This window comes from Palaemon carinicauda, chromosome 45 (genome assembly GCF_036898095.1).
Source record: "Palaemon carinicauda isolate YSFRI2023 chromosome 45, ASM3689809v2, whole genome shotgun sequence".
Lineage (NCBI taxonomy): Eukaryota > Metazoa > Arthropoda > Malacostraca > Decapoda > Palaemonidae > Palaemon > Palaemon carinicauda.
This window is the reverse complement of record NC_090769.1, coordinates 13913024-13931569: the sequence shown is the minus strand read 5'-3', so window position 1 is coordinate 13931569 and position 18546 is coordinate 13913024. Positions and strand designations below refer to the sequence as shown.

Here is an 18546-nt window from a genome sequence, read left to right as displayed (position 1 = left end):
ATCATCATCATTCCCTTTGTAATGAACTAGCTTAGTCAGAACTAAAATCAAGTTAACTTTTACACTTTGAGTATATAATTTGGTCGGCAACCATAGACACATACTTTCCCATAAGAAGAATATTGAGGCACTCTTACTCCTCACAACAATTGTTTAAATAACTATCCCGTACTGCCCCTGGCATAAGAGAAAGAAAGCAGATCATAATCCCCTTGAAACAATTCTATCGAACAATCTACCTAGTAGTTACTAACAAAGCCAGAAGACATCTCTAAACGCACTGAATACCTAAATAACAGAATACTGTAATATGAATTAAGGGGCTTGCCAGTCAAGCTGAGAAAATGTAGAAACTGAAAGATAGAGATGGCATGGTTTGCCCTAAGCATTGTTATTGCCACTTGCCACCTGATTACTAGAAGCCTAAGTCTATTGGAAAGAAAATGGGAAGTAGTTTAGTTTTAGAGGTAAATGTTGACATAACCAAGCTTCGAGAGATAAACAATATAAACATCAGAGGATTATAGAAATAACAAATTTTATTATTTTTTTACTGTGTATGACTAATGAAATCCAGGAGGGGATGTTATATCTGATAGATTAGTGAGGGGGAGCAGAGGAGTTCTTTAATACTGTGTCTCTCTCTCATGGATCCCATATGATAGCCACTTGTCACAGAAACATTATTTGTGTTTTATTGTATTGCTGTTTGTTCTAGGTATTTACTGTGATGATCAGGTACACTAACTATTTTGCAGTATGTTACTAAATTTTGTGCTGTTTATGTTATTATTGTGAACTATACTCTTACGTATTTTGTGATTAGCTTAAGTATTTTTTAATCTTGCTCCTTTATATGCTTATGTTAATTCTTTTTACTTAATTTCTTAGTAAGGGAAATTGCATATACCGTAATTTACATGTTTTTAACCACCTAACTGCCTCCTATTGAGAGAATCTACTTTTATATATATTATTTAACTAGTAGTGAGGTTGCAGTTGTGAGGAAAAAGCTTGCTCAGCTAAATTCCCTCAACTCTGAGGCTCACAAAATGTTTGTTACTTTTAAATTGATATGATATGTACGGTACTTAGCCTACCATATAAGTAAAAAAATATGACATACGCTAATGGTTTGGCTAAATCATCATTAGATTCTTCACTGTCAATGTAATATAATGCTTCTTCGTAAGATACAAAGCATTGATGATCATGCCTTTCACAGGATTCATCTGATGGAATTAACTCGCAAATGGAACTTCCACCATCAATAGGATTTGCAACCACCATCGATATATCAAAATACACCGGGTGTAGAATGGAAGATACTCAGAGGTAATGTAGTCTGTTAGTTTGAGTATTTGAAATTTTCACCTGTCTTTTTAAGCCCATTACAGTATTTATGTTGTGTGTAAAAACTTCCCAAACACAGAAGGGTTAAAGTTTTCATTTGAGTTTATTCTAATTTGTAAGTGTACCATAAAAAAAGGAAGATAAAAAGATAATTCTGTAGAGTAATACAGTACCTCGGTTATGAGTTTAATTCATTCTGGGAGTGAGTTCATGAAATAAAATAGTTTTTCCCATAAGAAATAAAGGAAACTCACTCAAGCATTTCACACATTCATAGATACAGTACACTTATAATCTAATTTTTAAAAATTTCTAATGTAATCTAATGAGAAAATTACAACCCCCTACCATCAGAAATGAATAATTCACAATGAAAATAAAAATATTGACAAAGGAGGAGGAGCAGCTTACTACAGTACTTGGAGAGAGAAGGTCCCTCCAAGAGAACTTTATCTGGAGTTCACTAACACTATCTGATTCACTTAATTTACGCTTTCTGAGCACTTGATTGTCTACTTTCACAATCTTATGTTCACTTTCGACAAGGAACCTATCTAGAGACAACTGCTTTTCCCTTTCTTTAGAATGTCATGGAAATGAGGCATTGCATTGTCAGTTTTCTCTCCTGATGCCTTATGTAGGTGATTAGTTCAAAAAAATTTTGAAGGGTTTCCCCACATTCTTAACATCATAATTTCACTTGAAGCTTGAGATTTGTCAGTCTGTCCCTCTTCCTCCTCGGTTAAAATCTTCTCTGCATTCTCTTCATGCAGAATTTTATGCAGAACCAATTATTATTATTAATACTTGCTAATTTTTTCTTTGTCTACACATTCACTGAGTAGTCTGGCCTATTATTTATACATTCTCCTCTTTTCTCATTCACATGGAAACACTAACATAATTGGAAAAATTTTCTTCACTTAAGGGTTGAGGTGGCCGATGTGGTAACATCCCTGACTGGTAAACGCCAGACTGGGGTTCGAGTCCCGCTTAAACTCATTAGTTTATTTGGTCGCTGCAACCGTACCATCCTTTTGAGCAATGGATGGGGGTTTGGGGGAGCCTATGGGTCTATCTGCTGAGTCATCAGCAGTCATTGCCTGGCCCTCCTTGATCCTAGCTGTGGTGGAGAGGGGGCTTGGCACTGATCATATGTATACAGTATATGGTCAGTCTCTAGGGCATTGTCCTGCTCGATAGGGCAATATCACTGTCCCTTGCCTCGGCCATTCATGAGCAGCCTTTAAACCTTTAAGGGTTAACTACTGCACTGTAATTACCCAGTGGCTACTTATCACTTGGTAGTGGTAAAGAGACTCTTTAGCTTTAAGAAGCTCTTCTAGGAGAGGGGTATTCCAAAATCAAATCATTGTTCCTCGTCTAGGGTAGTCCTATAACCTGTGTACCATGGTCTTCCAGTCTTGGGTTATAGTTCGCTTGCTTAAGGGTACACTTAGTTGCGCTGTTCTGTCAGTTTCCTTATTTCCTTTCCTTACTATTCTATTTTCCCTGTTGGAGCCTTGGGCTTATAGCATCCTACTTTTCGACTAGAGTTGTAGTTTGGCTAGTAAGAACAATAATAGAAATAATCTATAATGTAATCCAATCTTTAGACATGTTCAGTAATCTTGACTCAGCATTCTAATCACTTAAGGGAAAAGAAACTGCCCCCATTGAGAAGCAGAGGTAAAAGCATATTAAAGGGAGAGGTGCAGCTGGCAGTAAAATAGATAAAAAGAAACTTATGAACACTCCTTGATAATTAACCTATCATACTACAAGCAAAATGTACAAATATAACTATAAATTCTATTATTTACCACACCAATCAAAGGTAAAATAATGCATACTGATAGATAAATAAGTGATACTTCCAATATAATAGTAAGTAAATTAATAAATCCAGCATTCAGAATAATATACTTCCCCCTCTGCAATCAATAATAAAGAAATCATTGAAGACACTCGCTACTGTCCTATATTGCATTCTGAAGGATTTTGGGAAAGCAAAGCAATGTAAATACAGTATTAAAAAATATAATATATCAAACCTCCATAACCTCTTGAATACATGACTACACAACCCAGTTGAGGAGACTATAAATGAAAAGGTTAATATCTAGTAAATGTACTTTATAGATGCCATGGTAGAAAGGAAATTGCTTGGGAAAGAATGATGGTCAGGACAACTTGAACAGCTTCATTGACAGTGCCCTATTCCCTTATAAAAATTTCTTGGTCTAATGGCCAGCATATTTTAGATCATGTATTATTAAACATGTAGAAAGTTAAACTTGTTTTAGGAATCGGATACATATTTGCTTTTTCAATGAGATGATGAGTGATAAGGTACCAATTTATTAGCTTGATTTATGTAGTATAGGTAGTAGTTATTTCAATGATCACCATAGGGCGTGGTTAAATTCTGTTTCTCCTACTGATCACCATGGCTCAAGAGCTTTGGACATTACCTCTGAAGCAAATCATAAGTGAAGTTACTCATAGGTCAGGTAACTGCTTGGAACCCTAGTATATACTGACTCCCCTGGTGTTATAATTCCATTCATAATGAAGACTGAGGAGTCTCTCCCTGATGTGTCATACTCATGTAAGATTTATGTAAAATCTCAAGCAGACTTTGATGGCATTTTGAGTGATCTTTTGAACTTGAATTGGTCACAATTGTACAATAGCATTGAACTTGTTCTTTTGAATGGGAATCTGGTAAACATAATCTATATGTGTATCCCTAAAGTACCGAGTGAAAGACAAACCCTGGTTTAGTGGTGATTGTAGATGTGCTTATTTGGAGAAGCTGGAGACCTATTATCTTTGCAAGGGTAACATATCGGATTAATAACTTACAGGGTATATATATTATAGATACGTCTGTTGAATTTAGGGATGGAAATGGGTAGGACTACTGCATCTTCTACGTTAATACTAGATGTCTGTGATCAGTCTTTACATACTGTATATTCTCGCATAAAGGACAACCCCATGTAAAGGGTGAACATCAAAATTTTTATCATATACTCCATGCAATGGGCAAACAACAATTTCAAGGACAGCCTAATGTTACTACACTTTTCTTATAAATATTTTACTGCTCATGTTATAATCTTTATTTATAATAACATCTTTACTAAAAGCTCTTAGTATCATTAGTTATCACTTGCATGTGTGAATGCATTCGTTTTGATCAGTAATGAAACAAACAAATAGCTCTTATTTCATTTATTTTGAATTCTAAGGATAAGTCAGTAAAAAAACATTAACAATAATATTATTATTACATAACCATTGCTTGTTAAGATCTGTTGCTACAAAAGCTAACCAATACACAGATGTGTAAATTTGTTCGTTTGTTCGTTATGATCGGCAATGGAATGTAAAAAAACGTAATGGTTTCAATTTTAGGTGGCATGTTTAGCAAAAGCATGATTTAGAATAGTCTTTTTTTTAATTTATTTGGGATTTCTAAGTATACAGCAAAAGCCTTTCAAACAATTTAGACTATTCAAGGATTGCAGTGCTAGTAATGCAAACGAAAGCAACAAAGATGATCCCCATAACCATGCTGTCCTGAATGATTTTTTAGCCTCATTTAATATTGCAAATGAGTGTTGATTTTAATGGTCTTAGTTTCAATCTTATTAAATAAAGTTTTTTTTCCTTTGTTTAAACTTGTTTGCATCATTGTTTTCCTGTATACCATAGTATAGGTACTGGTAACCTGCAAATTTTGAGATTTCGGACAACCACCATCTACCGCCATCCCTTGTCAAATACTGTAATGTAAACAATTCTAGTTGTCCAAAATAAATATTTGTCGACAGAAATATTGTAATAAAGGAAAAATTAATTCTTATTTTTTTTTTTTTTACTTAAGCACACAACTACAGTGTATGATTTATATTGGGCATATTACATGCTGCTAAGTCTATCCTTCCAAACTACTATGTAAGTAGAAAAATTAATTATAAATATGGAAAATTCTAGGTTTCAGACAATTAGGCTAGCCTTCCTACAAGTTACACAACAGAGCCCGATTACAGTACCATAACTAAATAAAGATAAGATTACCCGTAAATATTCTTCTTATTTTACTTAAACATAAAACTATATACCATAATTAAAATTAGTATATTATATGATTTTAAGTCAATCCTTCCAAACTACTAGCCTATTAATGAACAATATGCAATTAGAATATGCTAACAACATCTCAACAGGGGTGGAGAAAATAAATATTTATACAATTCTAAAATTATCTGTCATGTAATGAGTGAACCCTGACTTTTTTCATCCAAAACTGGTCTTAAAATTTTGCCCTTTACGTGGAAATATACAGTAGGTTACTGTATATTTTTTTGTGTTGATAAGCATACTTTTAGATATAAATGAAACTTGAAATCAGTTAAGATCTTATATGTTATAATGGATTTAAAAACTGCATAAATAGCAATTCATAATGTAATTTTTATACTTATAATATGAAATAGATGTCAAGTTCCAAATTGTTTATTTTATACCTATTTCCAGGCATCTACGTGGAAATTGGTTAGCATACTGGGAACATGAGATTGGCAGAAGTGAACAAGATGCAAGATTCAACTTCAAACAGATCAAACTGCAAACGTTTATAGGACATAGTAATAGCGTAAAAAGTATACATATCCTTGATAATGAAAATTCTTTCATATCTTGCAGTAAAGATAAAACTGTAAAACTATGGTCACTTCGTAGTCAGGTAAGGTACTTTTTCATTAGGCTTTCCTTATTAAGTAAATTTTGTAGCTAATTAAAATCATACCAGTTACCATATTCATGCATTAGAATAGTCTAGATGTATAATTTGTTGAAAATAATAGCTTCAAAATTTTAGACGTTGTTCTAAATGTGAATCATATTTTCCATTGTATTTTAAATAATTAATTATTTTTATTTAAATAAAAACCTCTTCTGTAAATGAACTGTAATCCAAGATACATTATGAAGTAGAATATATAAAAGTATCAGTAACTTTCATCAAATCAAAGCCTTCAGTAAAGTATTTCATTCTGTTTTAAAGTCATTAGAATAGGTGATCACTTTGTGCAAAGACAACTTCAAGTTTTTATTTTTTGAAGTGTTTCGCTCAGTCTTCATAGGTAAATTTATTTTTGGGGTTAATGTGCTCTAGTGTCTAAAGGAATTTCCTGTAAAGGTTAGAACAGGGAATCCAATACATAATAATACCAAAGAAATAATGTCTAACCCTGCTCTATGGCCCGTGTTTCAGTGTGTAAAGCACAGACTCGATGTGTATAAGGGATACCTATGGTTTCAATTACCATTGAACCCATTACAGCACCTCCAGTGCCAAATGTCATCTGGTAACCAATAACAAGTCATCAGTGAGAACCAATACTAATACTGGAGAAAGTGCTACTTGCGCTACTTTCATACTCAGCTCTTGGAAGTTAAAAGTCTTTGTATATTGTTAAATAAGAAGAATCAAGTTGTGATTCACAATTCTTACAAATAGCGTTAACATAATACAGGTTTAATTATTGTTCAAGATTTCTTTCTTTGTTATGTATATGCAAATGTGTATTGTTTGTGTATGCGAACAGCTTCATACAATTTATGAAGCCATTCCCTCTCAGCTTTCTTGACAGCACTAAGGTTTATAGATTTTAGTAGCTTATCACTTCTCCCATTTTTATGATTTTTTTCACCCCCTTGCATTCTAATTATTTTGATCCCTTGCCATATAATTTTTGGCTAACATAACCTAATATGTATCACAGTTACTGGCATATACAGTATAATAATTCCTCTCTATATCGCGGCTCACATATTGCTCTCTCAGTACATCGTGAATTTATAAATATATAGAATGTAAATCTATATTGCAGACTCCTCTTTATACTATACAGTAGTTTTCTAAGGGCAGAAAGATTTTATAATTTTCATAGCTTGATAATTTTTTGTTAAGTAATTTTTGGGCGAAAAAAAAAATTATCTAGTAAATTACAGAATATATACACCATATATACCAAAATTTTCACCCATTAAAGTTATTTTATCATGTATCTCTTGTATCAAGCAAGTTCAGTTTATGGCTCTTTATCCCAACTTCATGTTCAATAACTTGAAAAAGTAGAAGAGAATAATAAAAGTATCATTAGTAATGTCTACAGTATGGTTTAAACAACAGAACCAAAACCAGCTATTTTGTTATGAACAACCAATTTGGATAACAACAGCTGTTTTGCCTGCATTTTAACTTTTGTGTGATAATAAACGATTATTACAAATGACAAAAGTAGACACCCGCAAGGAGCAAAAATTCGCAAATACTTGCTGCTGTAGGATAGGTCAACTCATAACCTACTAATGCACTGGCCATTGCCTGCCTGCAGTTAACTAACACACTAGTTAACCTACTATACTGCACTACATTCTTTTTATGTGCTTTGTATCTAGATATTTTAGTTCATACTACTTTTCAGAGGTAATTGTACAATATTAACACAGCTTCATTACAAGGTAGGACAACTCATAAAACAAAACTCATCTCCACACCACCTTATTATTAAGTAACAACAAAACACTATATAATCCAGCAATACAATATATAGGTTTTGTCAGAAAACAATTGAGCAATTGCAGAGCAAAATGGGACAATACTTTTTTATCTTTATGTAACTTAATGATAGAAGTTTTGAATATAGAAATGTTATTAATTTGACCTTTTTTATATACCATGCTAAAATATAAAGAATGCTCTTTCATGTGGTATATGAAACATGAAAATTGCAATATTTGCAAACACAAATGTGCATAAAAATTATCTATGGATAGAAAATTCTTTATACCAGGAAAATTGAACATCTTAGCAGATCAGTTAAGCAGAGAAAATAAAATTCTTCTAAGTATATGGCCTCTATCCGTCAGTAACGAGTGATTTGGAATTGGTGGAGGCAACTAAACACAGATATGTCTGCAACATTTCTAAACAAAAATAAGGATGTACTGTTCACCATTTCCAGATCCTTTAGCATAGAAAGTGGATGCCCTGTTGCAGGAATGATCAAATCTGTATGTCTTTCTTGTCTCTGTTCACCATAATTTGACCAATGGTAAACAAATGCTGGGGTTTAATGAAAAGCATGATAGCTCTACTGGCTTCGTTTTGGTCTCGTAACAGAGTGGTGTATAGATCTGTGGCCTCTGTTTTCAGAATGTCAAAGGATATTGCCATACAAAACTAGTCCACTCAGACAACCACTTTTAAGAGCAGTGAATACAAACCCATATGTACCTCTATTAACTGTTTGGAGTCAGTCCACCATATATTAGGAGCAAAAGGATTTTGAGGTTCTTTATATTATCTATATTGGGTCTCCTAATAATCTGTATCAAAGGCATTGGAATGTTTATTTTGATTAGTGAAAGTCAAGAAATGTGTTGGTATCTAGGAATAGTTTGGATATTGTTAGATTTTTGCATTTTCTTTGTATAGACATTAAGAAAAAATGTCAATTTCTTCTAATAAGGGTTATAGATCTGTGCTTGATACTGTGCCCAAGCATCTGGGATTGGTTTTACTTATTTCAGGTATTGTGGAGGATGTATTTTGGTCTTCTAATATTGGGTAGCCATAGCCATTTTTTTTGTCGCAGTTTGAACATTTGAAAAATCTTTTGGTTAAAGATCGCAAGACTAAGAATCTTTTCCTGTTAACATCAGCTAAAGCTAATCACATTAGTGAAATTCAATATCTTTTTTAACATGTAGATTTTGGAGAAAATAAGATGATCTTATCTTTTAAACCTTCATTCAGAGCTGAGTATATTTTTAAGACAAAAGGTTTGCCACAATTCTTTCAAATTCAATATTTAGAAAAGAAGTTAGTGTTATGTCAAAGAATAGGTTTCTTTGTCCATGGTGAGATTTTAATTCTTTGAGACATAAAAGGGATACACATCCTTGAAGTTTTCCCTCCATAGACGATCGATGGACATAATATACGACCCCAAATAGAAACTTTTTCCCCAAGTATTCATTAAAAATAGAATTTCTTTCCTAAGCAAAATATAGCTCTATGCTAGTGGTAAAGCCTTAGCAGAACTCCATTGCTGCGGGTCTAGAATAACAAATCAACCCATATATTGGGTGAGAATACACCAAAGGCTATAATTGGTCACTTTCTCTTGACTTTGCTAAGAGTAGGAAATACATGTGCGTATATTTTGGTATATTTATATTTAGGTTGAAGTGTGCATTACTTATTGCAGTATAGATGGAAGTGAAGGTTCTTTCCAGTGTTTATTTTTTATTCCCTGCTATAGTGGTTTCTACCTTTTACCTTTTGCTTAGTCCTTTCTTCAAGTTTTAACTCTAATTTAAGAAACATATTTTAGACAATTCCTGAGTCTAGAAATGATACTCGGTGACAATAAACTAATTGAAGAAATGAAATGTAATAAATTCCTCTGGTGATCTAATAATTACAGTGTTTTATCAGGGAGATGGCAGTGCACATGTAAGTGCACAGTGGACATATACTGGACACAAAAAATCAGTCTTTGGAGTCACATTTTCAGAAGCTATGAGATATGCAGCGTCGTGTGATTCAACAGTTCATGTATGGGATCCCTTCATCTGTGCAGGAATTAAGCAACTAGATTCTCTTCGCCATAGTCCAGTTACTGTAAGTATGAGTCTTTTTTTTATAGAAGTTTAATCTTATCAAAATTTATTAAGGAAAATAAGGGACTCAAAGTAAATTAGGTCTCAATTTAAGTCTGGAATAATTATGAAAGATATAAATAGAATACAAAGATTGAATGTGGCACCACCAGTTAGGCATGTTATCATGAAACATAACTAATAGGAAACTATTAAAGTAGCTTTTTTTTTGTAAGGATATCCAAGTTTTGCACATATTTACTGTCAGCTAAGCTGTCTTGTTTGAAGTGTGTTATTTTAATTTTTTTATTCTTTATTTTTTAGAAATGCAAGTATTGTATAAGTTGTTATTTTTTACATTAGAATTCCTTTTAACACAAGCAGCTTAAAAGAGTTGCTCTCCTTTTGAACAGAGAAAAAGTTTTACAGTTTTTTTCATTACGTTAAAAATCTACATCTGTATACATATTTTTCTATTCTCTTCAGGTACTAACAGCTATGTCACCTCCTTCTACACAGCTGGTTGCTGCTACCACAGATGCAACTCTCAGGTTTATTGATCTTCGAACATGCAGCTATACACATGAGTTCAAAGTATGCTTTTAATATTGTTTACAAGTTTTTAGATGGTATTTATATTATTTCTAAGAGCTTCCCCTGATTTTCATATTTCTTTTATGTTTAATCTTGCATTTATCGATAGTTTACCAAAAAATCTAAAATAAATTTCCTTTCAATGGAATCAGGCCTTTGATACAGTAACAAAATAATCTACCGGCTAATAGTAATAACCATGGTGTGTGTTGGCCACACCTTCTTTTGTCCTCCAGTCTTTGCGTCATTCTTTGCTTTGGCAAGTCGACTTTACTCCATGTTAATTCTCCAGGTATCGGTTTTAATGAATTTTGGGTTATTGTAATGCAATTCTTCTGGATTTGATAATAATTACTGCATAGATTACAGTAGTCAAGGGAATTTTTTCCTGAGCGTTCATGATCCTCATTCTCTTTGTGTCTCGTGACGGAGGCAATACTGTATTGTGATTTAGATAATCGTATTGTTGAATTTATTCAGATAGTTGCTGACCATTTTAAAAGATCCAAACACGAAATAAAGCTATCTTGGTTTTAATGTTAATCCAGAGAAAACAGGCTTCTTGTGTATAGTGGGAATACATACATATACCAAGGCACTTCCCCCAATTTTGGGGGTAGCCGACATCAACAAATGAAACAAAAACAAAAAAGGGGACCTCTACTCTCTACGTTCCTCCCAGCCTAACAAGGGACTCAACCGAGTTCAGCTGGTACTGCTAGGGTGCCACAGCCCACCCTCCCCCGTTATCCACCACAGATGAAGCTTCATAATGCTGAATCCCTACTGCTGCTACCTCCGCAGTCATCTAAGGCATCGGAGGAACCAGCAGGGCCTACCGGAACTGCGTCACAATCGTTCTCCATTTATTCCTATTTCTAGCACGCTCTCTTGCCTCTCTCACGTCTATCCTCCTATCACCCAGAGCTTCCTTCACTCCATCCATCCACCCAAACCTTGGCCTTCCTCTTGTACTTCTCCCATCAACTTTTGCATTCATCACCTTCTTTAGCAGACAGCCATTTTCCATTCTCTCAACATAGCCAAACCACCTCAACACATTCATATGTTGAGGTGGTTTGGCCATGTTGAGAGAATGGAAAATGGCTGTCTGCTAAAGAAGGTGATAGTGGGGATGATGATGATAATACCACTCCAGCCATTAAGGAGTCTAGTTTTCATAGGGATAAGCCTCAGTAGCTCTTTCCTTTAGTTTCTTTTGTGCAATCTCAAAAGACTTGTGTGTCTTCAGACTAAGGCAGAAGTATAGTTTAACCTGCTATGTTTTGAACCCTAGCCTAAATCCTCAAATTTTTCCTATTGGTTCTAATGCACCACTCATTATGGGTTCTGATGGTGCACAGTGCATAACAAAGTTGGGAACCTCTCTTAGAGCCTTGAACTCTTATATTTATTTTAGTTGCTTCTGTTATACAAACTTTCCCTTCTCTGAAATCTAGTCCTCTCTTTAAGACCACTAGATCTCAAGGCAGAAGATAGAGCTGGTAGACTGTATCCTAATATCTCACCAGTCACAGAAATACAGTCAAGCCTCGTTCTTTGCGATAGTTAGGCTACCGACGCAGGTGTGATAACCGAATTTTCGCGAATAATCATTACACTAGGGTGAGCTAACTCCTAACCTAAAAAGTCACTGCCCCTTGCCACGAGGGGGTGCCCGAGCTGATGATAACACAGTAAATACTGCCTAATATTGTTTTAATTTGGTTTCTACAGCAGTTTATAATCATATGTACAGTGTACAGTACATTTACACACATGTACACTACGTACTGGACACAGTAAGGTTACAGTACAGTATTGAGCTAAGGTAAAGTTTACGAGTAGTCATCATCCCCATACTGTTCTATATAACAAAAGTTGTTCCTATTTAGTAATACTGTACTGTAACCCATTACTCACTGATACTGTAGTGTATATTACTGTAATGAATGTATAGTAATATTGCTACAGTATAGCTTAAGTGTACTTACTATAAGTGTTCGGTGTTTTCGTTCAACACTCGTATCCTACACTGCTACTCTAGAAGCATGAAGCAACTTCTTATGTGTTGTCTCTTGCGCAGTATGTTATATATACTTTCTTAAACAGAAATACAGCTTATTTTATAAACTAAAAACTTAAATATCTCGATGATAATTGTTCCTGGTAAATAAATAAATAAAAACTGTGCATTCGATTACTTTTCAACAGCTGATTCTCTCTCTCTCTCTCTCTCTCTCTCTCTCTCTCTCTCTCTCTCTCTCTCTCTCTCTCTCCTTGTAAATAAATAAATAAAAACTGTGCATTCGATTACTTTTCAACAGCTGATCTCTCTCTCTCTCTCTCTCTCTCTCTCTCTCTCTCTCTCTCTCTCTCTCTCTCTCTCTCTCTCTCTCTCTCTCTCTCTCTCTCTCACAAATGATTATCTTTAACTCTATATGACTCTTTTAGAATATTAGGTGTGATTCTTTGCAACAAATTTACTTTTGAGACACACATTAGGTCTGTCTCTTCTTCAGTTGCACAAAAAATTGGCTAATTGAGAAAGTCTTTTAAGGTTTTTGGTGATCAATCTATTCTGAAGATGGGTTTCAATTCTTTCATTCCATTTGAATCTCATCTTAATATGTTGAACAGGAACTTCTGGTCTGTTAAACTTCTTATTCCTGATCTAGATGTTATTCTTTAGCACCATCGTTCAATTAGTTTGTTATGCATGTTGCATAAGATTTTTCCTAATTCTTACTATCCTTTATATTCATATCTTCCTGGACAGTACCATCCTGTTCGTAATACTATGTATACAATTAATTATAATAGTCTTGCCTTCTCCATCATAAGGCTCAGTACTACACAGTATTCTATAAGTTTTATTCCAGCTGTGACCAAGTAGTGGAATGATCTAATAAGGTGGTTGAATTGGTGAAGCTTAAAATCAGTTGAGCTTAAAACGTTCAAACATGTAGCAAAAGCTTTTATGTTGAACAGTCTAACATAAGTTTCTTTTTATAGTTTGAATATGAAAGATTTGTTTTAATTTTGTTATTCTTAAAATATTTTATTATAATTTTTATTACTTCTTTTGTAGTTTATTTCCTTATTTCCTTTCCTCCCTGGGCTATTTTTCCCTGTTGGACCCCTTGGGCTTTTAGCATCCTGCTTTTATAACTAGTGTTGTAGGATAGCTTGTAATATTAATAATAATGATAATGCTGTAACATTAATAATATAAATAAGACACGGCACATTGTAAGAACGGATCTCCTTCTTAACTTTAGGACCTGTAATAATGGATAATAAGAGTTGACTGTGTTATAATTCTGTTTTACCTTCAACTTGTTCCTAACTCGAGGACTTGTAATTAGAGGTAATGAGTGTGGACTGTATTAAAATTCAGTTTTACCTTCAATTCACGCATCCTAATTTTGACTGTTCATTCCATTTCCCAATACCCTTTACTCTCATCTTTAGCTTATTGTTCTTTGATGTCCCTGTTCTTGACTTACGTCTTTTACCTCTCCAAACTATTTCAGACTGTGTGTGCAATGAAACACTTTAGAATTTTTTTTTTTCATTCCTGACTTGAGCATTCCTGGTATTGTGAAATATGATTTTATTTTTACTGAACATATAATTTGTTACACTAATGGCCTAATCACAAATAAGTAGGAATAGACATTTGGTTTTGTCTGTCAGATGACTTTTAATAGTAAGTGATGTAATTTATTTTAATTCTTTTATCCTAATTTATTGTAATCTGGTATAAGTTTATAAGTTTTATGTGGTATCTGACTAAAAAAGGGTTTTTTTTTCCCAAATAGGTATCGATGGGAGGTGCCGGTTTGGTGCGATGTGTAGATACAAGTGGTGATGGACGTCTTGTCACTGTAGCACATTCTTCAGGTGTGATTTCCGTCCTTGATGTACGCACAGGCCACCTCTTATCCACGTGGAAACCTCATGAAGGAGAAGTATGTTTGTAATTGCTCAACTGGCCTGTAACTGCAGTATTATTATTACTCCTGTTGGCTCTGCTATTGCATTACTGTACATTACTGAGGCTATATCAAATATTACTTTGTGGTTTGAGTGCAATTTATGTCATCATATTTTTTCAATATTAATCTTACCCGATAATCATGTAGCTGTCAACTCCGTTGCCCGACAGAAATCTACGGACGGGATACGCCAGCGATCGCTATACAAGAGGGGGGTGTACTCACCAGCGCCATCTGTGGTCAGGTACTGCAGTACTTCTTGTCAACACCACCTCAATTTTTCCTCTGTCGTGCCGCCGGCAAGACCTACATGGATACGCTGTTGATTTTGGAGTCTTTGTTCACGGTTTTGGTGAAGTATTGCTCTGAAATTTAGCCTTCGCTATACAGGAAGCTTTTCCCTTAGCTTAGATAGCTTTTGGATTTATATTGATTAATGGTATAACGATCTTTGCTTTAATTTGGAAACCCCCCTTGACTGTTCTCTAATTCAAGATGTCCGACCACTCTCAAGCTCCTAGACAAAGGCGATGTAGTGTTAGGACTTGTAGTAGGCGTCTTCCGAAGGCCTCGGTTGATCCTCACACCGTTTGTTCCGACTGTAGGGGAAAATCCTGTCAGTTGGAAGATCGATGTGAGGAATGTGCCGGGCTTTCGGAATTCGATTTTAATGAATTCCTCAAGTATACGGCTAAGTTAGAGAGGGAGAGAGTTAGGAGGAGTTCTTCTCGCTCTTTGGTTTATTCCTCCCCCCATGATCCTCAACCTTTTCCTTCCCCTGTAGTGGTGACCCCCGAACCTATTACGAGTGCTCAGCCTGATATGTCGGATATGTTACGTGCCATTCAGGCTTTAGGTGATAAGGTGGAGTCTTTAGTGAGTGACCACAATCTTCTCTTGGCAGATGTCAAGGAACTTAAAGTGAAAAGTGCAGTGGGAAGTGGTAGTGCCAGTGCTGTGCCTAGTGTCAGTGTCAGTGTTGCGCATGAGGATACTTCTGTGCGTGCCAGTCGTCCTCCCAGTCCGGGACCTCTTGCAAGCTCCCAAGCCCAGGGGAGAAGCAATGTCGAAGGGCAAAAGGGTTCGGCAGGCCTTGATCGGCGCACAGTTGTATCCTCAGTGGTTGCGGGCGTATCTTATAGAGATCGTCACTTCCACTCCCAGACGATTGAGCCCTTAAATTCCTCGTCTGCGGAAGAAGTTTCCTGGAGGAAACGCTGGACCCAGGTCTCACGGCCTCTTAAGCGTAAGGTCCAGACCGAGCGAGTCCAACAGCCCAGGTGTAGCCACTGGGCCAGTTCGGACTCGCCGCAGTCATCTGATGGCTGCACGCCTCCTAAGAGAGGTAAAGCGATGCCTCAACAGGCCTCTGCTCCAACTTCTGTTGATCCCAAGTTGGCTATGCTGCAGACAATGCAGTCGCAGCTTGCGGTGTTGATGCAGGAGTTTCAGGCAGAGAAGGTTAGCACACCTCCTCCTGCGAGCGCTCCTCCACCTCTGCGCAGTCCACCCTGCCAGACGTATGATGTTGAGGCTCCTCCTGCCTCCATGCGTGAGCGGCCGCATTGGGAGTTGCCAGGTACCAGCGCTATGCAGCAACCTCCACTTTCCTTGAGGCAGGAGCCTCTTGCTATGCGGCAACCTCCTCAACCCTTGAGGCAGGAGCCTCATGCTTTGCAGCAACCTCCTCTACCCTTGAGGCAGGAGCCTCATGCGTTGCGGCAACCTCCTCCATCCTTGAGGCAGCAACCTCATGCGTTGCGGCAACCTCCACCATCCTTGAGGCAGCAGCCTCAACTCTTGCGGCAACCACCTCAACTCTTGAGGCAAGAACCTCAACTCTTGAGGCAAGAACCTCAACTCTTGAGGCAAGAACCTCAACTCTTGAGGCAAGAACCTCAACTCTTGAGGCAAGAACCTCAACTCTTGAGGCAAGAGCCTCTCTCTGCGCAGCCACCTCCTCAACCCTTGAGGCAGGCGCAACTCTTGAGGCAGGAACCTCATGCTATGAGGCAGCCGCCTCAACGCATGCAGCAACCGCATTCTTCGCAGCATGAGCCTCTTCCCATTCAACATGAACCGCATACTATGCAGCATGAGCCTCATGCCTTACAGCATTCGCTTCTCACCACGCTTGCTCCTCAGACCTCCGCAGAACCTCCTTCATCCCAGCCTCATGACTTTGTCATTGCCAGCCCTCATCCTCTTCAGCAGAGACTTGATGATGAATCCGCAAGTGCGCATGCACCCGTTCTTCAGGATTCAGCCATTCAGCATACCGCTTTATTGTTACCTCTCGCTTCTCAACCCTCAGGTGATGAGGTTTCTGAGGATGAAGCTGCTCACCTGGATGATCCTCCTTCCGATGTGGAGGAACCCAAGTCGTCGCCACCTTCCATAGACTTTCGTAAGGTCCTGACTCTGTTCAGAGAGTTATACCCTGAACACTTTGTTTCTGCAACCCCTCGTTCTCCTCCATCCGAGTTTTCTCTAGGCATGCAGCCTATTAAGTCTGCCTATACTAAGCTTGTCTTCGCTAGATCATCAAAGAGAGCTTTGAGGATTTTAGGGGATTGGTTGCAGTCCAAGCAGCAACTGGGAAGGACGTCTTTTATGTTTCCTCCTCCTAAGCTGGCTTCTAAGTCGGGCGTCTGGTATGCCACGGGAGAGGAACCAGGCTTGGGGGTCCCTGCCTCTGCCCAGGCCGACTTCTCAAGTTTGGTTGACTCTCCCCGTAGGTCAGCTATGAGACGCTCTAAGGTCTGCTGGACCTTTTCTGATCTGGACCACTTCTTGAAGGGAGTCTTTCGCGCCTTTGAAATTTTTAATTTCCTCGACTGGTGCCTGGGGGCCTTGAGCAAGAAGACTGCCCCTTCTGACAAAGACTCGGCCATGCTGATCATGTCCTGTATGGACAGAGCAATTCGCGATGGTTCTGGCGAACTTGCTTCTATTTTTGTCTCAGGAGTCCTCAAGAAAAGGGAACATCTTTGCTCCTACCTTTCTACTGGTATCACCTCTTGCCAGAGGTCTCAGTTACTGTTTGCTCCTCTCTCCAAGTTCCTTTTTCCGGAGGAGCTAATCAAAGAGATGGCTGCGGCTCTTATCCAGAAGGATACGCATGACCTCATGGCCTCTTCAGCACGTAAGGCTAAAATTGTACCTTCAGTACCGAGAACTTACCGCACCCCGGTGGCTGATACACCTGCTACCAGATTTATTCTGCCCTTTCGTGGCAGAGCCCCCAGCCGAGGAAGTTCCCGCCCAGACGGTCACAGGGGCAAGTCCAAGAAAGGTGCCAAGTCCACGAAAAGCAAGCATTGACTTTCCTCCTCTCCAGACAGCTGTAGGAGCCAGACTCAAGACCTTCTGGCAAGCCTGGGAAAGAAGAGGTGCAGACGCTCAGTCTGTCAAGTGGCTAAGGGAGGGTTACAGAATTCCGTTCTGCCGCAATCCCCCTCTGACCACTTCTCCCATCAACCTCTCTCCCAACTACAAGGAAAAGGACAAGAGGCTAGCGTTACATCAAGAGGTGTCGCTCCTGTTACAGAAGGAGGCAGTGGTGATAGTCCGGGACCATCAATCCCCGGGCTTTTACAACCGTCTCTTCCTGGTGGCCAAGAAGACAGGAGGTTGGAGACCGGTGCTGGACGTCAGTGCGCTCAATGCTTATGTCACCAAGCAGACGTTCACAATGGAGACGACGAAGTCGGTCCTAGCAGCGGTCAGGCAGGAGGACTGGATGGTCTCGTTGGATCTGAAAGACGCCTACTTTCACGTTCCCATCCATCCAGACTCCCAACCTTTTCTGAGATTCGTCTTTGGAGAGGTTGTGTACCAATTCCAAGCCCTGTGTTTTGGCCTAAGCACGGCACCTCTGGTGTTTACGCGACTGATGAGGAATATTGCGAAA

The 18546-nt window shown here is 37.6% G+C and overlaps 1 protein-coding gene across 2 annotated transcripts in view; it reads left to right on the top strand.

Annotated features, from left to right (window-relative positions):
* Nucleotides 1-18546, top strand: part of Wdr81 (WD repeat domain 81) — a 123808-nt gene that overhangs the window by 92596 nt on the left and 12666 nt on the right. For both annotated transcript variants that reach the window (XM_068367309.1, XM_068367308.1), the window contains exons 22-26: nucleotides 1226-1335; nucleotides 5902-6109; nucleotides 9875-10060; nucleotides 10525-10632; nucleotides 14457-14606. In XM_068367309.1, coding sequence (XP_068223410.1) covers nucleotides 1226-1335; nucleotides 5902-6109; nucleotides 9875-10060; nucleotides 10525-10632; nucleotides 14457-14606 — 762 coding nt within the window. The remainder of the gene's footprint in view (nucleotides 1-1225; nucleotides 1336-5901; nucleotides 6110-9874; nucleotides 10061-10524; nucleotides 10633-14456; nucleotides 14607-18546) is intronic.